Genomic DNA, 23,189 nt, shown 5'->3' with positions numbered 1-23,189 from the left:
CCAAAAAAGTGGAGCAATATTCCATAACAAGAGTTTTATATATCCTAGGAATGAAAGGATTAACATATGAGGAGTATTTGATGGCTCTGGGATGAGAAGGGAGGCGGATCTCACTGAAACCTATTCAATATTGTAAGGCCTTGTAGAGTGAATGTGGAGAGGATGTTTCCTATAGTGGGGGAATATAGGATCAAGGGCACAGCCTCAGAATAGAATTACTGTATATCTAATATTTATATATTATATTTTATGTATTACTGATTTATCATGAATATTGATTAAATTTGGCATTGGATTGAAAACATAACAAAAGTCAATGATCTACCTTTTCAGAAATTAACATGATTTTTTATATTCGGTTATTATTTTTCCCTTTCAGGCTCTTACACTAAAAACCCACAAAATTCTGACAGCCAGCAGCGATCTGTGAATTCTGTACTCCAGGAACTCACCAGGATATGGACCTCAACAAGGGATCTACAGAGAGAAGCACGGGTGAAGATCTCAAATGAGAGTCCCCAGCTATCTCCTGAACTAAATCTCTCCAGATCTGTGCAGGAGCCTTTGCGCTCAGAGCTCCGTGCTCAGACAGTCCAGGGAGATTCTGCTCTCCTCGATCTAATCCAGATGACACTGTCCAATGTTGTTCTAAAGAGCAAGTTTGAACTTTATTATTTGATGTTACAAGCCCTGTCCCATACTCAGCTTGGAGACCTTGGACTGCTGCTGCCTCAACTACTTCTGAACATTTTCCAGGAAACTGAAGACTTCAAACCTCTCATTTTGCTCGTTGATAAGTTGAGTCCACTGGGAATCAGTTGGAAAGATCTACTGACGTCCATGCAGGAGGAAGCTTGTTACTTTGCTTCAATGATGAACAGAAGATCTTTGGGTAACTTTGCCCGCATGTTCCTGGCATCCAAAGTCCATGAAGATAGCTCCAGGATGTGGAATGATGGCTCAGAAGCTCAAACACTGCTGTGGAGTTTCATCGGGAAGGTGAAGCAGATTCTTGCCTTTGGGCTAAAGACTGTTTGGCAATTCTTTGGTCAGAATGTGTTCCCATTTATTGACTCTTACTTTTGTCAAATGGTAAAATACATCTTGTTGAAGACAACAGACATTTTCTTGGAGGGAGTCTTCTTTTCAAGCAACATAGTTAAATTGGATAAAAACGAGCAATGCCCACAAGGTAAGGAGCCACTGTACCATTCCTTGTCACCTCTCCCCCCCCCCCCCCCACCCACAGTCCTCTAAACGCATTGATTCCATTCATGTGAGAAGCCAGGTGGATATGCATGCATGCAAACACACTCGTGTTTGTACACAAAACATACATACTCTCCTTATCCTGCACAAAATGCCAGAGGAGTCAGGAGTGGCCAGCTGAGTTCCTGCAGCACTTTGTGTGTGTTGCTCTGGATTCCCAGCATCCGCAGAACCTCTTGAATTTATGATTCACTCTCCTTATCAAACACACACAAAACCAAACCCACACAAATACACACACCACGCACACAATCAGACCCACACACGCAATCAAACCCACACTAACACACACCATACATACACACACACACACCACACACACAATCAGACCCACACACACAATCAAACCCACACTAACACACACACAATCAGACCCACAGGCACACCACACACACAATCAGTCCCACACACACAATCAGACCCACACACAATCAGACCCACACACACAATCAAACCCACACTAACACACACACCATACATACACACACACACACACACCATACACAATCAGACACACACAATCAAACCCACACTAACACACACACCATACACACACACACACCATACACAATCAGACACACACACACACACACAATCAAACCCACACTAACACACACACCATACATACACACACACACACACACACACACACAGTGCTTTGCTGCTGTTCTCCTATCTCAGGATGAGACCATTTATTGGACCAGGTAAAGTCAAATTCATTGTCATCCGCACAAATCTATGTTTGCACAGGTGCATTGAAAAACTTCCTTGCAGCAGCACCACAGGCTCACAGCATCAGATAAAAGCCATTCACAACAATAAGATAAATGAAACATAAATTATATACAATTTTACAGAATAGAACACAATTAGCAAAAAAAAATAGTCCATTTTAGTGCAAAGAGGTCATAGTGCTGGGAAACTATTGTGTTTAGGGTTCTGCTCATTGCTTCGAGTGGTTGAAGGTAATTAGCTGTTCTTGAGCCTGGTGGTGTGGGACATCAGGATCGTGTACCTCCTGTTTGATGGTAGCTGGAAGGAGATGGTATGGCCCAGATAAAGGGGATCTTTGATGGATGTTGAGTCCATTAAAAATCCAGTTGGGGAACAGTGGATGTTGCTGTTTCCTCTCTGTTAGTTGTTTGGAATTGCACGTGTCTTGACGTTGGGCCATATTGTCCAAATCCCAGTATTCTGCACAGGGTTGCTGGATGTGACCGTCTGGCTGTGATCAATTAGGTGAAGGTGGGACTGAATTGCACTTTGGGATTGTCTCCACGACCATCTCAGTTGTACGTTCATTCATCATCATTACCGAGTTGTCATAACTCACGGCAGTTTCAGGGTAAATTGGTTATTGCAAATAGATGAAACTCATTATGGGTTCCAGCAGAAATCTCACCTACTGTTAAGTGAATCCAAGTGGTCTCTTACAGGAGTATTTGATCCCAACAGTGGGTGCAAGGTGTCTCTTGAGTCAGTGGTCCTCCCAGAGAACAGAGCACAGAAGTCCAGGTTGGCTCCCCTCCCTTGGCGTACTGTAGGGAATGCAGTATTCCCACAGGAACTTTCAGTTGGTCTGCTACACCAAAGGCTGTGCTACCTTCTCGGGTGGATCTCTGCGATCCTATGGTTGTTATCTGAATAACAGCAGCAAGGTTCTCATTTGTGTCCTGGGTAACACTGACCTCTAAAACAGCATCAGTAATAAAGACATTGAATTATTATTTATTTATCAATCCAGCAAGGTAACAGGCCCTTCCCTCGTTGCCCAATTACACCCATGTGGCTAATTAACCCACCACGTCTGTTGGAATGTGGGAGGAAACTGGAGCATCTGGAGGAAACCCACACATTCTCACAGTCATAGAAAAGTACAGCACAGAAATGGGCCCATCTAGTCTATGCCGAAACCATTTAAGCTGCCTACTCCCGTTAATCTGCACCAATAGAGTCTTACCTTCACGGGAGAGTGGCGTAATTGAACCTGGGCGCAGTAAAATTCTGCTACCGGGCCACCCACAGTGCTGTTTGTGGGAATTGTCTGCCATGTTTTCTGCATTGAGATGGTGACCACTCTTGAAATGAATTATGGCAAAGCAATTTGGCAAGCCTGAGCTCTGGCCTGTGACCTGTATCCACCGCAGGACAAGCCAGTGCCATCTCTAAGGTGAGCACACCTTCACCTCAGGATCCTCCCTCCCACCTCCTTGTATTCCATTCAGGTGTTCCAGTCCCACCCTGCAGGGACTCCTGTGTCTGAAGCTGCGATGTGGGCAGGAATTAATATTGATTGATATTTATAGAGTTCTGTTTAATTCTTCCTTCACTGTCTTCACAGGGAATCTGAACCAACTTCTCAACTGGTAAGTTGCAAAGCAATCCACACCTGACGTGCAAGAAGCTGGGGTGTGAACAGAGATTTCAGTGCCTTCACTTCTGCAGGAGCACACTAAGAACACACTTAAGGCTTGCACATCATGATCTTTAATGCTTTTATTGACCTTTGAGTGGTGTTAGCAAATGCAAATATCAGGCTTTCCCCACTGATGTTGGGAGAGAGTACAACTAGAGGTCATGGGTTAAGGGTGAAGGGTGAAGTATTTAAGGGGAACATGAGGGGGAACTTCTTCACTCAGAGGGTGTGGAACAAGCTGCCAGCAGGAGTGGTGGATGCAGGTTAGCTTGTAATATTTAACGAGAAAATTGAAGAGGTACGTGGATGGGAAGGGTAAGGAGAGCTATGTTCCAGGTCCAGATTGATTGGCAAGAACTAGATGGGCTCAAGGACCTGTTTCTGTGCTGCCCTGTTTGATAACTCTGTAAAAGGTGAATGCATTTCCTAACTCTGTGTGTTTTTGAAGTCTCTACTACAATCACTCCCACCTTTTCCTTTAGTACACAAGAAACCCCACATCCAATGTGATACGTTTCTGATTTTAAGTTGCTCCAGAATGCTTTCAATCTCAACACCTTTTCTCCCTCTACTATCCGAGTGATGGGCAGGAGCAGGAGGCAGGAGGAAGGAGTGTGTGTGTGTGTGTGTGTGTGTGTGTGTGTGTGTGTGTGTGTGTGTGTGTGTGTGTGTGTGTGTGTGTGTGTGTGTGTGTGTGTGTGTGTGTGTGTGTGTGTGTGTGTGTGTGTGTGTGTGTGTGTGTGTGTGTGTAGCAAGTTACAACGTCCTTATGAGAATATAAAAATGTAACACCCATTTCCTGCACAGACACCTATCGGTGTAGAAATGCCAAGCTTCCTCTCAGAGTCATGTAGTGTGGAGGCAGTTACCAGTGAGCAGTCCCAGCTGCCTGTTTACTGAGAAACAGCGTGGAACAGGCCCGGCAGGCTCTTTGAGCTGCCCCCTCCAGCAGGCCCTGATTTACAATGACCAACCAGAAAGCCTTTGGGAGGAAACCAGAGCACCCGGAGGAAGCCCACACAGACACGGGGAGAACATACAAACTCCTTACAGACAGCGGTGGTTGGCCCATATCCCTCTAAACCAGTGGTTCCAAACCTTTATATGCCCTGGACCAACGTCATTAAGGAAGGGGAGTCCCGGGTTGGGAATTCCTGCTTTAAACCTCTCTTATCCACGGGCTGATCTGAATGGCTTTTTTAAAATTCACATTATTATTATTATTTATTCTTATTTTACAAAGCAGCACAGCATATCATAGAGCAGATACAGTACAGCATATTTACACAGCCATCGCATGACAGGAAAACAAATAAAACAAGTAAGAAACAGAAAAAAGTTCTTATTTAAGTTTAAGTTAACATACAACCAAAATTGATCCCATGCGTCTTGCACTGTTAATTCTTCCCAATATGTGTTCGTATGATGAAATCCTAATCATTTCCTCAGTCCATTCCTTCATAGTGGGACATCTGGGTTTTCTCCAGTTTTGCAATATTATTCATTATTGTTCACGTGTGCACCTAAACCAATCCTTCTGGCAGCTCATTCGAAACAAGCAACACCACCTGCATGAAGAAACTGTCTCTGACGTTCCCTTTTTGATCATAAACCTACATTCTTATGTTTAGTACCCCCTCCCGGTGAAAAAGACCCCTCTCACCCTGCCTACGCCCCTCGTGATCTTATATACCTCTATCAGGTCACCCCTCAGTCAGGGAATAAAGTCCCTGTCTACTCGATCACTTGTTACAACAACACCCTGGTAAATTCTTTCCAGTTTGAAGAATTCCTTCCTGCAATGGGATGGTGATTTGGTTACCGTTTGTCAGGTGAGGAGAGGGTTTGGGTGCTTCAGCAGGTTATTAACAATGCTCTCCGTTCTACCCAGGGGCCGCCTTCACAACCTGACGTGGCGTTTTGAAGCCGTCACCCTGGACCACGTGGACATGCTGAGGACCCGCTCCCCAGACAACCTCCGCGGGACTGCTTCGGTCCTTCGGCTGCTCTCCAAACTCCCCGAGACGCCCGCCGACTGCAGCCCAGACCTTCTGCTCTGGGCAAACAGAACCGTCTGTGGGGACGGGTTGTGGCAGCAGCCCCTCCCAGCCCTATTCTGTGGGCTCCTGGGGGCGCTGACCCAGAGCGGGTCGGCTCCACTGCTGGACCAGGTCTGCAGGGGCGTGGCCCTAGTGTCCACACACCTTTCCCACGGAGTCGATCTCTTCATCCGCCACTGCACGACTACCAGGCCCAGAGTGAAGGACAGTGTGCCGGCTAATCAAAGCCGCCTCTTGGAGGCTCAATTCTGTCACTATGACTCCAACCTGTACAACTCCACCAGTCTGGGCTACTGTTCGTTTGTGGACGAAGCCGGTTTTAGAGAGGTCATCTGTGGCAATGCCTCCCTGGTGGCGTTCTTGATGGGAAACCCAGCCCACCGCTGGCTGGAAGGTTTCTGCGCCACCTCCCCCGAGCCTCAGTTTACTGCCACTCCTCCGACTGAAACTGCCCGGTTTCCTTCCAGCCCGGCGCCGCCCCGCACCGACCCTCCGCTCTACAGTGTGGAGGTCCACTGCCGCTACAAGGAGTGGGCCGCCAGCGTCCGTCCCCAACACCTGCCGCAGATCGCCTTCTGCGCCGGCCAGGACCCCGAGCGCTTCGCCGCCGCCCTCTGCCTCGATGGACCGACGCTGGAGCAACTTATGCAGGGGAGCCCGTGGCTCTTGGAATTCTGTGGCCGGCATATCTCCAGTGCCTTCTGTCAGTACGGGAGGTGGGCGGAGGTGACGCCAGACCCTTCCATCGTCGCCTTGTGCTGGAATAGCGATCCGACCAATTTCACCGCGTCTGTATGCCTCAGCGGCAGCCTCCTCCGTGCCCTGAGTCAGGAGGCCGGCAACGGCTGGCTGGCCGCCGTCTGCGGCGCAGAGAACAGGTGCGGTTACGCCGAGTGGCTGGGCGCCCCGGGCATCGCGCCGGCTTTGGTCACGTACTGCAGGGACCTCGACCCCGCCGGCTTTGAGCTGCTGCTCTGCACCTCCACTGCGCTCCTGGCGCAGCTGCTGAGAGACCCGGGCAACTCGTGGCTGCGCGCAGAGTGCGCCGTCCCGATCTCCTCCACCGCCACTCCCTGGAACCTCGACGGCGCCGTGGCCGACCGCTGCCAGTACGAGGCGTGGACGCACCCGGGAGCCGCCGACACCGCCGTGGTGGCCTTGTGCTTCAACCACGACGGCGAGAACTTCTACCTCGGGGTGTGCCTGGACCCACCTGTCCTCCAACAGCTGCTTGAAGACCACCTCAACTTCTGGCTCTCCGACTTCTGCGACATCCCCCCGTCCTGGGAGGCGATCGGCGCTGAGCAGGCGCTTGTCTGCCGCTACGCCCGGTGGTCCCAGGGCACGGTGGACCCCGACTTGTTGCATTTCTGCTGGACCTCGGACCCGGCTAACTTCACGCAGTTTGTCTGTCAGGACGGGCCGCTGGTCTCCCGGCTTCTGAGGTCTCCCGAGAACGGGTGGCTGCAGTCCCAGTGTAACGTGCCAGTAGGCGCCGACGTCAGCTGCCGCTACGAAGAGTGGGTGGCCGCCGCCTCCATAGACCCTGCCGAGGTCGAGTTTTGCAGTCAATATGACCCGGACAACTTCGTACAGTCTGTGTGTGACAACTCGACCCTCCTGTGGGAGTTACTGGGAGGTGCAGACAGCACCAGGCTCACTGCCCTGTGTTGGTATGCACAGGAAGATGGAGTGAATCCCGGCACCCTGTGCAGGTATGACTCGTGGTTGGCGCAGCAAGTGGACCCCACCATTGTGGCTCAGTGCTTCGACCACGACCAGTCCAATTTCAATGAGTTCGTCTGCCAGGACGCTGGGCTGCTTCAGTCGCTGAGCAGCGACCCGCTCACGGCCTGGGTCGTGGAAGACTGCATTTCAATCAGTACCCCCGAGACTAGAGAGTGCCCGCTGCACGATCTCATCTCCCGTCTCCAATGGACGTGTAGTCAGGGCCCACCCGGGCCATGCCCGCACCCGCACTTCCGACTGCGAGATGTCCCCACTCTGGTTCTGTGCGGCCTGGAGCACATTGGGCTGATGTTAGACAGCGAATCCGCTGAGGAACTAACGACTGGGCTCACGGAGGCGATCAATGGGGCCGTCCTGGGGCTGGTGGCATTGGAGGTTGATCGAATCCCCTTCCTTCGGCTCCTTCACAATGCCAGGAATCAGGTCCTGCACACGGTGGTGGATTACCTGCGAGGACGGGGCAGCCACCGAGACAGAAAAGAGGTGCTCCAGTGTTTTGGGGTAAGATATGCAGACTTAATTGTAACTGAAATCTGTGGGTAACGGGGGCTGCTTCCTTACACCTTAACACACAGACACCACACCACACTCTCACACACGCATATACAGATAGATGCATACACCGATACACACGCACGCACACACAGGTGCAGACACACGCACGCACACACAGGTGCAGACACACACACGGACACATACGTGCACAGACGCATGGACAGACATGCACAGGCACCCACACAAAGTGCTGGAGGAACTCAGCAGAGCAGGCAGTATCTATGGAGGGGAAATGACAGGGTTTCAGTTCCACCACCATTGAAGCTATCCTCACCTACATCTCCTCCACTCCCCACACATCCTCCGTGATCACATCACTCCAGTCCTAGCTACTCAGTATTGGCTTCCTGTATCTTTTAGAATTGATTTTAAAGTTGTTTTTAAAGCTCTCAATGGTCTGGATCAAGAGTATATCATGGAATGGCTGTTGTTTATAAACATACCAACACACAGTAGAACAGTACAGCAAAGGAACTGACCCAGGGAACCAGCAAAAAATCAAATCAGAAACCCCCAAAATCTCTCCTACCTACACCAAGCCCATATCCCTCCATCTTCCTCACATCCATGTGCCTACCCAAAAGTCTGTTACATGTTTGCCTCTACCTCCACACCAGGCAGTACATTCCAGGCATCCAGGACACTCTGAGTAAAAAAACTTGCCCCTTGAGCCTACTCCTGTCATGGTCCAGTCCGTGAAATCTGCATTCCAGTTCACGGTCCGGTCCATGCTCCTTATTCCAGATTTTCTGGTTTTCCCCAGATTCTGTTGAGGCAGCTGATTCTCATTTGGGCTGGCTTTATAAATAGCTTCAATATTCAGCCTCTGGCTGCTGAATTGTTCCTGTCCAAGCCCCCTGTCTGTATCCCTTCCCTTCACCTTCCTCCTGGAGCCAAGCCATGCCTCGCCTGTAACCCTTGCCTTCACTGCTGTCAAGTTTGACCACTGGAGCAAGATAAGGAACTGTCTTTCGTTGATTTGAACTGTCTCTGTGTTCACGCCTTCACTAGGTAAGTCCGGCTGTCTGCCGCTACCTAGTGTTGGGAACCGTCTTTGTGTCCACACCTTCGCTAAGTAGGTCTGGCCATTTGCCACTACCTTGTATTGGGAACTGTCTGTGTCCATGCCTTTGCTAAGTAGGTCCGGCTGTCTGCTGCTACCTTGTATTGGGAACCGTCCCGTTGTATTCTGCATTCTCTGTAATGAGTCCCAGCCCTATGCCCTGTACCCAAGGAGGGGTCCCAGCTCTGTGTTCTGTGTAATGAGTCCTGGTCCTACATCCTGTACCCAAGGAGGGGACCTGGCGCTGTGTTCAGTGTAATGAGTTCCAGCCCTACGTCCTGTACCCAAGGAGGGGTCCCAGCTCTTTGTTCGGTGTAATGAGTCCCGGCCCTACGTCCTGTACCCAAGGAGGGGTCCCAGCTCTTTGTTCGGTGTAATGAGTCCCGGCCCCACGTCCTGTTCCCAAGGAGGGGTCCTAGCTCTGTGTTCTGTGTAATGAGTCCCAGCACTATGTCCTGTACCCAAGGAGGGGTCCCTGCTCTTTGTTCGGTGTAATGAGTCCTGGTCCTACATCCTGTACCCGAGGAGGGGTCCCGGCTCGGTGTTCTGTGTAATGTGTCCTGGCCCTGTGTCCTGTACCCAAGGAGGAGTCCCGGCTCTGTGTTCTGTGTAATGAGTTCCAGCCCTACGTCCTGTTTCCCAAGGAGGGGTCCCGGCTCTGTGTTCTGTGTAATGAGTCCCGGCCCTGTGTCCTGTACCCAAGGAGGGGTCCCAGCTCTGTGTTCTGTGTAATGAGTTCCAGCCCTACGTCCTGTACCTGAGAAGGGGTCCCGGCTCTGTGTTCTCTGTAATGACTCCCAGCCCTATGCCCTGTACCTAAGGAGGAGTCCCGGCTCTGTGTTCGGTGTAATGAGTCCCGGCCCTATGCCCTGTACCCAAGGAGGGGTCCCGGCTCTGTGTTCGGTGTAATGAGTCCCGGCCCTACGTCCTGTACCCAAGGAGGGGTCCCGGCTCTGGGTTCTGTGTTCCTGTCTCTTCCTTGACCAAGGCTTCGGGGTCTTGTCCAGTCCTAGCCACGTCCAAAAACCTTGTCCTGTCCAAGCCATGGCTTTGTGTTCTCATCTTGTTGATGTGTCTCGCCCAGCCCAGGAGTACCTTGCCCAGCCCGGTGCTGGGATTCCCTTGTCCTGTCCAGGAGTCTCACGTCCAGTGCTGTTGTTTCTTCTTGTCCTGTAGCCATGTCTTGTTCTTGCCTGGTTTTGGACTCCGAGCCTGAGTCAAGACCCAGGTTCTGGGTCCTTGCCCAGTCCCTGGCTTGGAGTCCTTGTCCAGGTTCCTAGTTCCATGTCCTGGTTCTGTTATCCTAGTCGAGTCCTACCCAGCCCTGGAATCCTTGTCTCGTCCAGGGCCTGTGTCATGTCCAGCGTCCTTTCTTCCCCACTTCCCTTGCTTCTTTCTCACGCCTCATCCTGGTCCTGGTAGTGCAGTGCCTGTATCTTGCATTTGGGTCCACTCCCTATGCCCCCCCTTATAGAAACATAGAAAATAGGTGCAGGCGTAGGCCATTCGGCCCTTCGAGCCTGCACTGCCATTCAGTATGATCATGGCTGATCATCCAACTCAAAACCCTGTACCTGCTTTCTCTCCATACACACGATCCCTTTAGCCACAAGGGCCATATCTAACTTCCTCTTAAGTACAGCCAATGAACCGGCCTCAACTGTTTCCTGTGGCAGAGAATTCCACAGATTCACCACTCTCTGTGTGAAGATGTTTTTCCTCATCTCGGTCCTAAACGGCTTCCCCTTTATCCTTAATCTGTGACCCCTCGCTCTGGACTTCCCCAACATCGGAAACAATCTTCCTGCATCTAGCCTGTCCAATCCCTTTAGAATTTTATACGTTTCAATAAGATCCCCCCTCAATCTTCTAAATTCCAGTGAGTATAAGCCTAGTCAATCCAGTCTTTCTTCATATGAAAGTCCTGCCATCCCAGGAATCAATCTGGTGAACCTTCTCTGTACTCCCTCTATGGCAAGAATGTCTTTCCTCAGATTAGGGGACCAAAACTGCACACAATATTCTAGGTGTGGTCTCACCAAGGCCTTGTACAACTGCAGTAGAACCTCCCTGCTCCTGTACTCAAATCCTTTTGCTATGAATGCCAACATACCATTTGCCTTTTTCACCGCCTGGTGTACCTGCATGCCCACCTTCAATGACTGGTGTACAATGACACCCAGGTCTCGTTGCATCCCCCCTTTTCCTAATCGGCCACCATTCAGATAATAACCTGTTTTCCTTATGACACCCCCCTCTCACCTTCAGTGCATGTTGTCTGGTATTAAACCTGCTCCAGCTCTCGGGTCTTCTTCTGCTGGTCTCTTACATGTAACCAAACTCCCTCCAAAAGTAATTGTCAGGTCAGCTTTTTTGAATTACGCTCCTAAAAGTGTTGAATTCAATACCTAAAGCTACAAGGGAGGTAGAGTCAGTTGACACTATTAAACCCCACCTCAAAACCTATTTATTTAGCCTTGCTTTTAACTAATACCTTTTGTCTTTTATTTTCACGGTTGTGCTTTATCTCATTGTAAAGTGCTTTGAACTACATGGTCTGTATGAAATATGTTCTATAAATGTTATTAATATTATTATTATTACTTCAGTTATCATTAGAGGGATAAGGTTACCTTGACCTTACCTACCATCCCAAAAGCCTCTTTCTCACATCATTCTCACCAACTTCTGCCATGCTACCACGAAGCATACCTTTCCCACCCCACCCCACCCCTCCCCACCTTCCGCCAGGATCACTCTCTTCTTGGCTCCCTTGCCCGCTCGTCCCTCCCGCCACTTACCCTGCAACCGAGACAAGTGCCGCACCTGCCCCCTAACCCCCTCCCTCACTACCATTCAGAGCCCCAAACGGTCCTTCCAGGTGAGGCAGCAATTCACCGGTCGGGGTTATCCGCTGTGTCCAGTGCAGCCCGCTCTGTATCAGTGAGATCTGATGTAGGATGGGGAAACTATTTTGTTGAGCACCTTCGATTTCCCAGTGGTGACCCATTTCAATGTGACTTCCCATTCCCATTCTGACATGTCTGTCCATGGCCTTGTCTACTGCCATGATGAGGCCATACTCAGGTTGGAAAAGCAACATCTCATATTCCGTCTGGGTAACTTCCAACCTGATGGCATGAACATCAATTTCTTTAACTTCCTGTAAGTTCTGTCTACTCCCTTCTTCTGTCTTTTCCAGTTCCCCATTCTGGTTCCCCTCCTCTTTCCCCTTCCTTCTATGGTCCACTGTCCTCTCCTATCAGATTCCTTCTTCTTCAGCCCTTTATCTCCTCCTGTTGCAATGAGCGGCTGGAGTGGACCCAAGTGCAGGACACAGGCATGAGACTTGACACAGAGCCTGGACTTGGACTTGGCTTGGAACCAGGAGCCTGGACTTGGCTTGGAACATGGAGGTGGACTTGGACTTGGCTTGGAACACGGAGCCTGGACTTGGATTTGGCTTGGAACACGGAGCCTGGACTTGGATTTGACTTGGAACACGGAGTTGGACTTGGACTTGGCTTGGAACACGGAGATGGACTTGGACTTGGCTTGGAACACGAAGATGGACTTGGACTTGGCTTGGAACACGGAGTTGGACTTGGACTTGGCTTGGAACACGGAGTTGGACTTGGACTTGGCTTGGAACACAGAGATGGATTTGGACTTGGCTTGGAACATGGAGCCTGGACTTGGACTTGGACTTGGAACACGGAGATGGACTTGGACTTGGCTTGGAACACGGAGCCTGGGCTTGGACTTGACTTGGAACACGGAGCCTGGACTTGGACTTGGCTTGGAACACGGAGCCTGGACTTGGACTTGGCTTGGAACACGGAGCCTGGACTTGGACTTGGCTTGGAACACGGAGATGGACTTGGACTTGGCTTGGAACACGAAGATGGACTTGGCTTGGAACACGGAGTTGGACTTGGACTTGGCTTGGAACACGAAGATGGACTTGGACTTGGCTTGGAACACGGAGATGACTTGGACTTGGCTTGGAACATGGAGCCTGGACTTGGACTTGGCTTGGAACACGGAGATGGACTTGGACTTGGCTTGGAACATGGAGCCTGGACTTGGACTTGGCTTGGAACACGAAGCCTGGACTTGGACTCGACAAAACAAAACAGCGACAGACCACTCGCATCCCGGCTTGGAGCAGTGACAAAACAGCCAGCAATTCTCAGCCGAACACAAGACAACAAAAACAAACAGGAGCGATCTTGACATGGAGAAGCTCATGAAGACGGTCCCTTATTCTTGGCGGCTCAGACGACGGTCCCTTATTCTTGGCAGCTCGGAGCTGCACTACTGAGGTGATAAACCAGCAGTCAATAGATGTAAGCCGGAGTTTTTATGCTACCAGTTCGAATGAGGATGAGGTGCCCTAATCAAGGAGTCCAGTAGAACACGGGAGAAAGGAAATTAACTGAAATGAATAGTTAATGGACTGGACCATGACACCTCCAGCTTCATATTTCATCCCCTCTCCCCCACCTTCCCCCTCACATGGTCTCACCTATCACCTGTCAGCTTGTACTCCTTCCCCTGCACCTTTTTAAATTGTGACTTCTTCCCCCTTCCTTTCCAGTCCTGATGAAGGGTCTTGGCCAAAAATGTCAACTATTTATTCCCCTCCGTAGATGCTATCTGACCTGCTGAGTTCCTCCAGCATTTTGTGCATGTTGCTGTAGATTTCTAGCATCTGCAGAATCTTGTATGTCCTTGTATGTCACTGCCTTCACTGACCAGAATCTGAGCCCCCTTCCTCACAATTGTTAATATGGTTTATAATTGTCAAAGTTACAGTGTTAGAGTGAAAAACCTGCCTTGCACACAGATCAATTCATTACACAGTCCATCGAGGTAGTACAAGAGAACTCAAAGTGTGGAATAAAGTGTAACAGTTACAGGAAAGTGCAGTGGAGGTGGACAATAACAAAAAACTTGTAAGGTGGAGTCCACCTGATCCTACCAGGGGACTATTCAATGGTCTAATACCAGCAGGATAGGAGCTGTCATTAAATCTGCTGGTACAGTAATTGTTTTCAGACTTTTCTATCTTCTTCCTCAAGAGAACACCATCCATCGTGAACGACCTGCACCATTGGGGACATGCCCTCTTCTCATTACCACCAACAGGGAGGATAGTTCTTCCCAATGCCTGAGCTGATAATGAATGGTTGGTGTTTTTGTCCAGAATGGAGAGGATTGGCCTACCTGGAGACCACATTGCCGTGAGCAACTGGCATTGATCTCTCGGGCAATGTTTTATCCTCTCAAAGTGTATCACTGGAGAAATAAGCCTGCATTCACTGGGAGGCATTGCTGTAGTTTGAGTCAAGTTCCTGTGGCTGTTGCCAACAGCCTTTTTAAGTAGACTCTGTAGACTGTTTGCTTAGTGAGGGTATTGTCCCTAACATTAACTTCATCAGTTGGTACCCTAACTGGTTGTATCATGGCCTGGTATGGAAACACCAGTGTCCAGGAACCGGAAAACTCTATAGAAAGTGACAATACAGCTTAGTTCATCACAGACAAAGCCCTGCCCAGCACTGAGGACATTTACACGGAGCACTACCACAACAAAGCAGCATCCATCATTAAAGGCCTTCACCATCCTGGCCATGTTCTCCCTTGCCATTATCAGCAGGCAGGAAGTACAGGAACCTTGGGTCCCACACCACCAGATTCAGGAGAAACAGTTTCACCCTACAACCATCAGACTCCTAAACTTCATTCACCTCAACACTGAACTGATTCCACAACCTACAGACTCACTTTCATGAACTCTGCAACTCGTGTTCTGAGTGTTATTTGCGCTGTTTGTCTTCTTTTGCTCATCGGCTTTTTGTCAGTCTTTGTTTATAGTTTTCCATAGATTTTATTGCATTTCTTTATTCCCTGTAAATACCCACAAGAAGACAAATCTCGAGGTAGTATGTGTTGACATATATGTAGTTTGTTAATAAATTTCCTTTGACTTTGTAGGTTGCCTCTGTAGTCTGTTATTTAGTGAGGCTATCCCTCCGAACGTTAATGGCATCAACTGGCAGTCTGATATCTACACTTTGATCATGTTTTTTTAACTGAGTTCACTTTTTTTCACCTCAGTCTGTCCTGTGGGACTTGGTGCAGAAGGAAGGAGGATCGTCAGCTGTGGACCTGGTGGAGGTATTGTACCAATCATAAACAGACCCTTTATACATGGGTAACGCCTCTGTACGCACTAACAAGGGGTCTTGCAGTTAGAGGTAACAGTAAACATGGAAGAGGAAAAGATAAACAGAAAGGAGAGAAAAGGATGGGGAAAGACTATAAAACACAGCAGTAGATTTAGGCCATTTGGTCTGCCCTGCCATTCCATCATGGCCGATGTATTTTAACTTGGGTTGAGAGGAAAAATAAAAAGTTTATAGTCATTCAACCGTATGCCGCCAAATGAAACAGCGTTCCTCCTGCCAAGATGCACAACACAGTACACATAACCCACACACAACATGTAAAGTAATATTACCACAAATAATAAAAGATTGACATTTAGCATAAGGTACATTTATGACACAAATGAAAAAAGTAGCCAGCATCATCCTCTGGCCACTTATATGTGGTCAGACCTGGGTGGTGACAGTGAGTTCAGTGGGGTCATGGCCTGGAAGATGAAGTTCTTCCCCATCCTAACACCCCTTGTCCCAATGCTGTGGTAACTCCTTTCTGATGGTAGAGGGTTCAGTGTAAAAGAGATTGTGGGATGGCGGGGAGGGTTCCTTGATGATGCTAAGGGCCCTGTATTAGCAGCCCTCCTGACAAATATCTCAGAAAGGTGAAGGAGGGGAATGATCCTCTCTGAAGTCCTTACTATCCTTTGTAGGGTCTTGTGGTCAGTTGCCTTGTGATCCCCATACCAGATGGTGACGTGGCTGGTCAGTTCACTCTAGAGTAAAAATTGGTTAAAATGGGGCCCTGTTCTTCTGCCTTCTCTCTGTCACGTTTGATGTCCTTACTAATCAAGAATCTATCAGCCTCCATGTTAAGTATATCCAATAGTCCACAGCCATCTGTGACAATGAATTCCACAGATTCACTACTCTCTGAAATTCCTCCTCATTTTTGTTCTAAAAGGACGCCCCTCTATTCTGAGGCTGTGCCCTCTGGTTCTAGACTCTCCCACTATTGAAAACATCCTTTCCATGTCCACTCTGTCCAGGCCTTTCAATATTTAATAGGTTTCAATGAGATCCCCCTCTTGTTCTTCTAAACTCAAGTGAGCACAGGCCCAGATAAGTTAACCCTTTCATCTCATGAACCTCCTCTGGACCCTCTCCAATGACAACACACTCTTTCTTAGATAAGGGGCCAAAACTACCGACAATACTCCAAGTGTTGTCTGGCCTCAGCTTTACAACCTTGCTTTTTTATTCGAATTCTCTGAGAACGAATGTTAACACTGAGTTAACCTTTCTTACCACTGACTCAATCTATGATTTAACCTTTAGGGAATCCCACGCAAAGACTCCCATGTCCCTTTGCACTGCTGATGGCTGGGTGCTGAGATCTGTTCTGATGATTTCTCTTTAACTCTCTTTTAATGGACAGGAATACATGAAGGTTTCTGCAGCTGATCTTCAGGCGGTGCTGCATGCAATTGATGTTCAGAAAACAAAGCAACTGCTGCACATCTTAAACATGAACTGGAGCAGTCTGCAGGTAAACACTGTTGCCTCCACAGCTCAGCAGTCCATAAACTAGAGAGCTTACCCCTTCCATTTAACGTAGAAACTGCTGGAGTATTCTCCAGGACAGTCAGTGCCTATGGAGGAAGAAACAGGCTTGTTTCAGGTCAATGATTCTACATCTAAAAAGTTAGCAATGTGGTTTTTGAGCATGTTTTGAGGCAGCTAAAGAGAGGAAGAAAGGAAAGATGTGGTAAGTGCAAGGGGAAACGGCAGGAGAATGGGCTTAAGGAAAATAGGTCAACCATGAACGAATGGGCGATCAGATTAGATGGGCTGAATGGCCCAATTCCACTCCTATGTCATATAAGGAGTGGAAGCTGAGCTTTAATGAAAAAAATAATTGGTAAATTTGTTTATTATTGTTACATATTTGGGTGTCAGGGTGGAGATACGTTCCTACCAAAGGAGATGTAAGGCACTCCTTCCCTCCTCTAGCCTGCAGGTCACTCTTGGGCGAGGTGTAGCACCTGCTTAGCCCCCGATCAGGCTCACATGAAGCCATGGGAGTAGGTGGTGGATGGTCGTACGAGCAGCTGGTGCACATCACAAGTCCTGGTTACGTAGGCACACACCAGGCAGACAATCTCTGAAGATTATTGATAATGGCTGGTCACCCATCTTGTAAAGATGCTGCTCAGAAAAAGGCAATGGCAAACCATGTCTGTAGAAAAATTTGCCAAGAACAAACATGTCAGGAGATCATGATCACCCACGTCATACAACATGATACATAATAAGGGTGTCTTATAAAGAGTAGGTGGTGAGATTTAATGTTTAAAAATTGTTAACATGGTTTATTGTTGTCACATGTGTGAAGGTACACTGAAAAACTTGGTTTTGAATGGCATCCATCCATACAGATCACCTTGTCACAACAGTACATTGTATGCGTACAAGGGAAAACAGTAACAGGATGCAGAATAAAGTGTTACAGAGAAAGTGCAGTGTAGGCAGACAATAAGGTTGAAAGCCATAACGAGGTCAAGAGTCCATCCTATCATACTAGGTGACCGGATGGAAGAGAGAAGAAGGGAGAGCTGTGTCCACAACTCTCTGCAGATTCTTGCATTCTTGAGCTGAGCAATATTCGTACCAAGTCGTTTACCTGCACCACAGTTTCTCTGTAGCTTTTACACTTCATTCTGCATTGTTGCTGTTTTACCTTGTTCTACCCCAGTGCACTGTGTAACGATCTGATCTGTATGAGCAGTATGCCAGACAAGCTTTTCACTGTTTTTCTACTGTTATTGTTATCAGTAAGATACAGTGCAAATAGACTCCTCTGGTCCTTCAAGCCACGCTGGCCAGCAACCCCCAGTTTAACCCTAGCCTATTCAAGGAACAATTTACAATGAACAATTAATCTACAAACTAGTACGTCTTTGGACTGTCAGAAGAAACCAGAGAACTTGGAGAAAACCCACGCATTCCACAGGGAGGACACACAGACTCCTTACAGATGACATCAGAATTGAAATTCGACGTCACATGTCGTAGTAACATCGTACTAACTGCTAAGCTACAACGGCACCATCTCTTGATGCCTGTGGCAGTCATAAGCCAATTCCAATGCTTCTCCCCTCTCAGCACTTTGAAGTGTGCCAAACCATTCTGAAGTGTACAGTTTTTTGGGGAAAAAAACTATTTAAACAAACATTAGACATTGTGGAGATGTCTCCTGCCCTTCCTTGAAAAAAGTGGCATCCATCATTAAAGACCCCCTTCACCCGGGTCATGCCCTCTTCTCATTGCTAGCATGAAGGAGGAGGTCCAGGAGCCTGAAGACACACACTCAACAATTCAGGAATAGCTTCTTCCCCTCTGCCATCAGATTTCTGAATGGTCCATGAACACCGGATTGGGAGCATGGGCAAAGAAGTGGCAGATGAAATACAGTGTCAGGAGGTGCGTGGTCATGCACCTTGGCAAAAGAAATAAAAGGATACACTATTTTCTAAGTAGAGAGAACGTTAAAATAATCTGAGGTGCAAAGGGACTGGGAGATCTTGTGCAGGATTTCCTGAAAATTAATTTGCAATTTGAGTTTGTGGTGAAGAAGTCAACTGCGGTGTTAGCATTCATTTCAAGAGGACTAGAATATAGAAGCAAGGATGCAATGTTGAGACTTTATAAAGCACAGGTAAGGCCTCACTCGGAGTATTGTGAGCAGGTTTGGGCCTTAGAAGGGATATGCTGACACTGGAGAAGGTTCAAAGGAAGTTCATGAAAATGATTGTGGGATTGAGAGGCTTGTCGTATGAAGAGCGTTTGATGGCTCTGAGCCTGTATTCACTAGAATTCAGAGGGGTGACCTAATGGAAAGCCATCAAATGTTAAAAGGCCTCAATAGAATGGATGTGGAGAGGATGTTTCCTATGGTGAGAGAGCCCAGGACCAGAGGACAGTGCCTCTGAAAGGAGGGATGTCTATTTAGAACGGAGGAGAGGAGGAATTTGTTTAGCTAGACAGTGGTGAATCTGTGGAGTTCGTTGCCGCAGACGGCTGTTTAGGCCAAGTCTTTATGTATATTTAAAGCAGAGGTTGATAGATTCTTGATTGGTCAAGGCAAGAAGGGATATGGAGAGAAGGCAGGAGATTGGTGCCGAGAGGGAAAATGGATCAGCCATGATGATACGGTGAATCAGACTCGATGGGCAAAATAGCCTAATTCTGTTCCTATATCTTACAGTCTTATGGTGTAATGTACATACTCCAATAATAAATTTACTTTGAGTTTTGCTTTGATCCTCCTGATCTTCAACATCGTGATGTGTCATGGCCTTGCAGTTTTTGGGATTTGACTACATTGGGGTTGACGTTGTTCTGTTGAAGGGCAGCATGTGAGTGTAGCGGTTAGCACAATGGCTTTACAGCGCCAACAGTAAGATTGGGGTTTGATCCCTGCCACTGTTTGTAAGGAGTTTGTACGTTCTCCCCCATGATCGTGTGAGTTTCCTCCGGGTGCTCCTGTTACCTCCCCCATTCCAAAGGCGTACCGGGTAGTAGGTTAGGGTGTAATTGGGCCAGAATGGCCTGTTAGTACTCAGTACCTCTAAGTAAAAAAAATAGCAAGATGGGAGAGTGTTTCTCCAGTCCTGCTAAAGGATCTCGGCCTGATACATCGACTGTACTTTTTTCCATAGATGCTACCTGGCCTGCTGAGTTCCTCCGGCATTTTGTGTGTGTTGCAGATTTTCTCTTGTTTGAGAAGGTGTGATTTATAAGGAAAGTTATCTTCTGCTAGTGAAAGAAGCCTATCAAAATGATGAATTATTAAATATTTAGATGCTAAATTTTAACCAAAAGAGTTTTTATTTTGGGATAAATACGATTTTGTTTTCTGATTTCTAGTTTTACAAATCTGGTTTTAATTTCAGATTTGGGATGATGTGAGGACGGTTCTGGCATCAGTCTTTTTCAAAAGAATACTGCTCGCCGACCCAAATATGTTTCCAGAGTTGGTTTATTTACTACCTCACCTATCAGCATCTGAAATCCGAGCACTACCAGTGACCTTGGACATGGAGGAAGTGTGCGTCGCAAGTCCCTTCAACACTAAAGATCTTTAAATACTGCCTTTGTTTCACTTCCCTGCCCTTTCACACAAAATTCGTTTGTATGTACTGTCACCTTCACTCCCTCTTACAACAAAGTTCCAATTTTTCCAAATTCAAGTAACCTCGTACAGTCAGTTTTATAACCAGTGAGTTTGTAGTTGGCTAAATCATTTCATTCAGATAATGATCCTAATTTAAGTGCAATAGATTATCAGCAGACACCTGAATTTGTCATTGTTGAGACTCTTTGTCTGGATCATAGTGAATGAGATGTTGAAGAGTTCTGGATTCTGGTCCATCTTTTACCCCTCCCCTGGCCATCACTAGTACATCCCTCCCTCTGGTTCCCTCGTCACCCCCTTCCCTTGATTCTGTGGTACACTTTCCTCTCCAATCAGATTCCATCTTCTTCAGCCCTGAGTCCTGATGAAAGGTCTCGGCCTGAAACAACGACTCTTTATTTATTTGGAGATACAGTGTGGAGCAGGCCCTTCCGGCCCAACAACTCACCTTTTTAACATTAGCCTAATCACAATTACCAATGACTAGCCTGCTAACCAGTACATCTTTGGACTGTGGGAGAAAAACAGAGCACCCGGAGGAAACCCACGTGGTCACAGGGAGAACATGCAGACTCCTTATAGACGGCGCCAAAATTGACCTCCGAACTTTGATGCCCCGAGTTGTAATAGTGTAGTGTTAACGGTACAGTGGTACCCCTCTCTATGGTCGCTGACTGACCTGCTGAGTTCCACCAGCATTTTAAGTGTGTTCTTCAGCCCCTTGTCATTTCTACCTATCACCTCCCAACTCCTGCTTCACCCCACCCCCACCCCTTTGGGTGCCAATTATCTCCCCTCCACCTTTCCAGCCCAGATGAAAGGCCTTGACCAACCTAAAACGTTGACGGTCCGTTTTCTGAACAACACACACATAATGCTGGAGGAATTTAACAAGTCAGGCATAAATGATTGATGTTTCGGGCTGAGACCCTTCAATCCCCTCCATTGATGCTGCCTGACATGCTGAGTTCATCCACCATTTTGTGCGTGTTGCTCAAGATTTCCAGAATCTGTAGAATCTGCTGTGTTTATGATCCACTTCACTGACTGTTGTGTTTCCCACTTCAGGTTAGCAGTGGTTAACCAGATCTTCGGGGAGCTGTCTGATGACCAGAGGGCAGCCTTCGTCCAGTGGGTCGTGAGCTCTGGGAGGTTTAGCTCTGTGACCACGTGGTCTCTGACTTTCCTGCAGCACATGAGTAAACTGCTGGTGTTCCTGCCATTCGAGAGGTTTCAGCATCTGTCCCGTAGTCAGGTACTGTAAAGAGAAAGGACTACAGCTCTTAGTCTCGGGATAACCCCAAACAAGTTCAAGCTCAAGTTTAATTGTCATTCAACCATACAGGTGTTCATCAAAACAAAACAGTGTTCTTCCTGGTCCAAAGTGCAAAACACACCACATACAGTAACAATAGCACATACGGCCACACATAAAATAATACTAGCACAAGCCCCTGAGTGGCATGGCCTGAAGATTGATGGTACATGGGATGTTGTCCTGGAGCCACGTTTCTGCAAGAACAGTACACAGCAGTTCCTCATCTTGTGCTGGTTTAGCGGACGAAGGCAAATCAGCTTGACTGGCACTGTGTCCGCCAAGGGAAACCCAGCTTACCTTCGAGAGAGCGAACTCTGGGGAGCAGCCCCGAAAAGGGGGGGCCAGATTCCAGCTCAGCACGGACTCTGGTGCACTCCCCACTCCTCTGTTCTCTCCTGCTCCACCTCCAGTGCCTCCGCCCCTAGGTGGCAACACCGCAGCACAGGGGCTCGGTCTGCGCGACAACCGAAGCGACGCAGGCTCCCTGCCGTCAATGTTGCCAAGCAACCCAGAAACCGAACTTGCAGTATTTTACATCAGCAATACCCAACAGGGTCTCACAATCACAACAAAAGACATCTAGGACAAACATTGGCACCTTCTGTTGAATCCAGAGAAGTTGCTGTGACTAAGCTGGCTGCCATCTTTGTGTTTCAGTAGGGCAGTTTTTCTGATGTAACGTGGGAATGCACAGTAAGATTCCACAAACAAGACTGTGACCAGTGCTTACTTTCACCGCTCTGTTACCTTGTGGTCACTGGTGTATTTACTGTTTATTGCCATGTAGGGCAGGCATTCGTAACCTGAGGTCCAGGGATAGATTCTAGGGGGTCCACAAACTTGGATGGGGAAAAAAATTCTCTAAACTCTAACTGAAATTTAGTTTGTCCACTGGACAACAAAGATTATGCTTCCTGAATACCTTTCTTTACTCAGAGTGGTAGCTGTGTGGAACGAGCTTCCAGTAGAAGTGGTAGAGGCAGGTTCGATTTTGTCATTTAAAAGAAATTGGTTAGGTATATGGACAGGAAAGGAATGGAGGGTTATGAGCTGAGTGCAGGTAGGTGGGACTCGGTGAGAGTAAGCGTTCGGCACGGACTAGAAGGGCCAAGATGGCCTGTTTCCGTGCTGCAGTTGTTATATGGTTATGTTATATAGGTGTATCTTATGTATTTTGGGCTACTGATCATGAAAATCACCACAAAATTTCCCTATTGCGCACCTTTTAATTATGTTTATTATTTCAATTCATAATTCAAGTCAATTAAAGTGTTGCCTACAATGTAAGCTGGAAAGTTTCCTATCTTGTCCAGGCATGCTTGGGCATGCTTAGGTGGCACGGCTGCTGCATGGCAGGACAGGTTTTGGTAATAATTACTGGGTTCAGGACTGTAA

At 47.9% G+C, this 23,189-nt stretch overlaps 1 protein-coding gene across 1 annotated transcript in view; it reads left to right on the top strand.

Annotated features, from left to right (window-relative positions):
• Nucleotides 1-6,390: 6,390 nt before the first annotated feature.
• The window catches only part of strc1 (stereocilin 1), an 84,383-nt gene continuing 67,584 nt past the window's right edge, over nt 6,391-23,189 (top strand). Inside the window, exons 1-5 of the mRNA XM_059952455.1 lie at nt 6,391-7,995; nt 15,236-15,295; nt 16,718-16,828; nt 20,235-20,389; nt 21,545-21,731. Coding sequence (XP_059808438.1) covers nt 6,391-7,995; nt 15,236-15,295; nt 16,718-16,828; nt 20,235-20,389; nt 21,545-21,731 — 2,118 coding nt within the window. The remainder of the gene's footprint in view (nt 7,996-15,235; nt 15,296-16,717; nt 16,829-20,234; nt 20,390-21,544; nt 21,732-23,189) is intronic.

This window comes from Hypanus sabinus, chromosome 28 (assembly GCF_030144855.1).
Source record: "Hypanus sabinus isolate sHypSab1 chromosome 28, sHypSab1.hap1, whole genome shotgun sequence".
Lineage (NCBI taxonomy): Eukaryota > Metazoa > Chordata > Chondrichthyes > Myliobatiformes > Dasyatidae > Hypanus > Hypanus sabinus.
The sequence above is the reverse complement of the archived record's forward strand: the minus strand, read 5'-3'. Positions and strand labels throughout refer to the sequence as shown.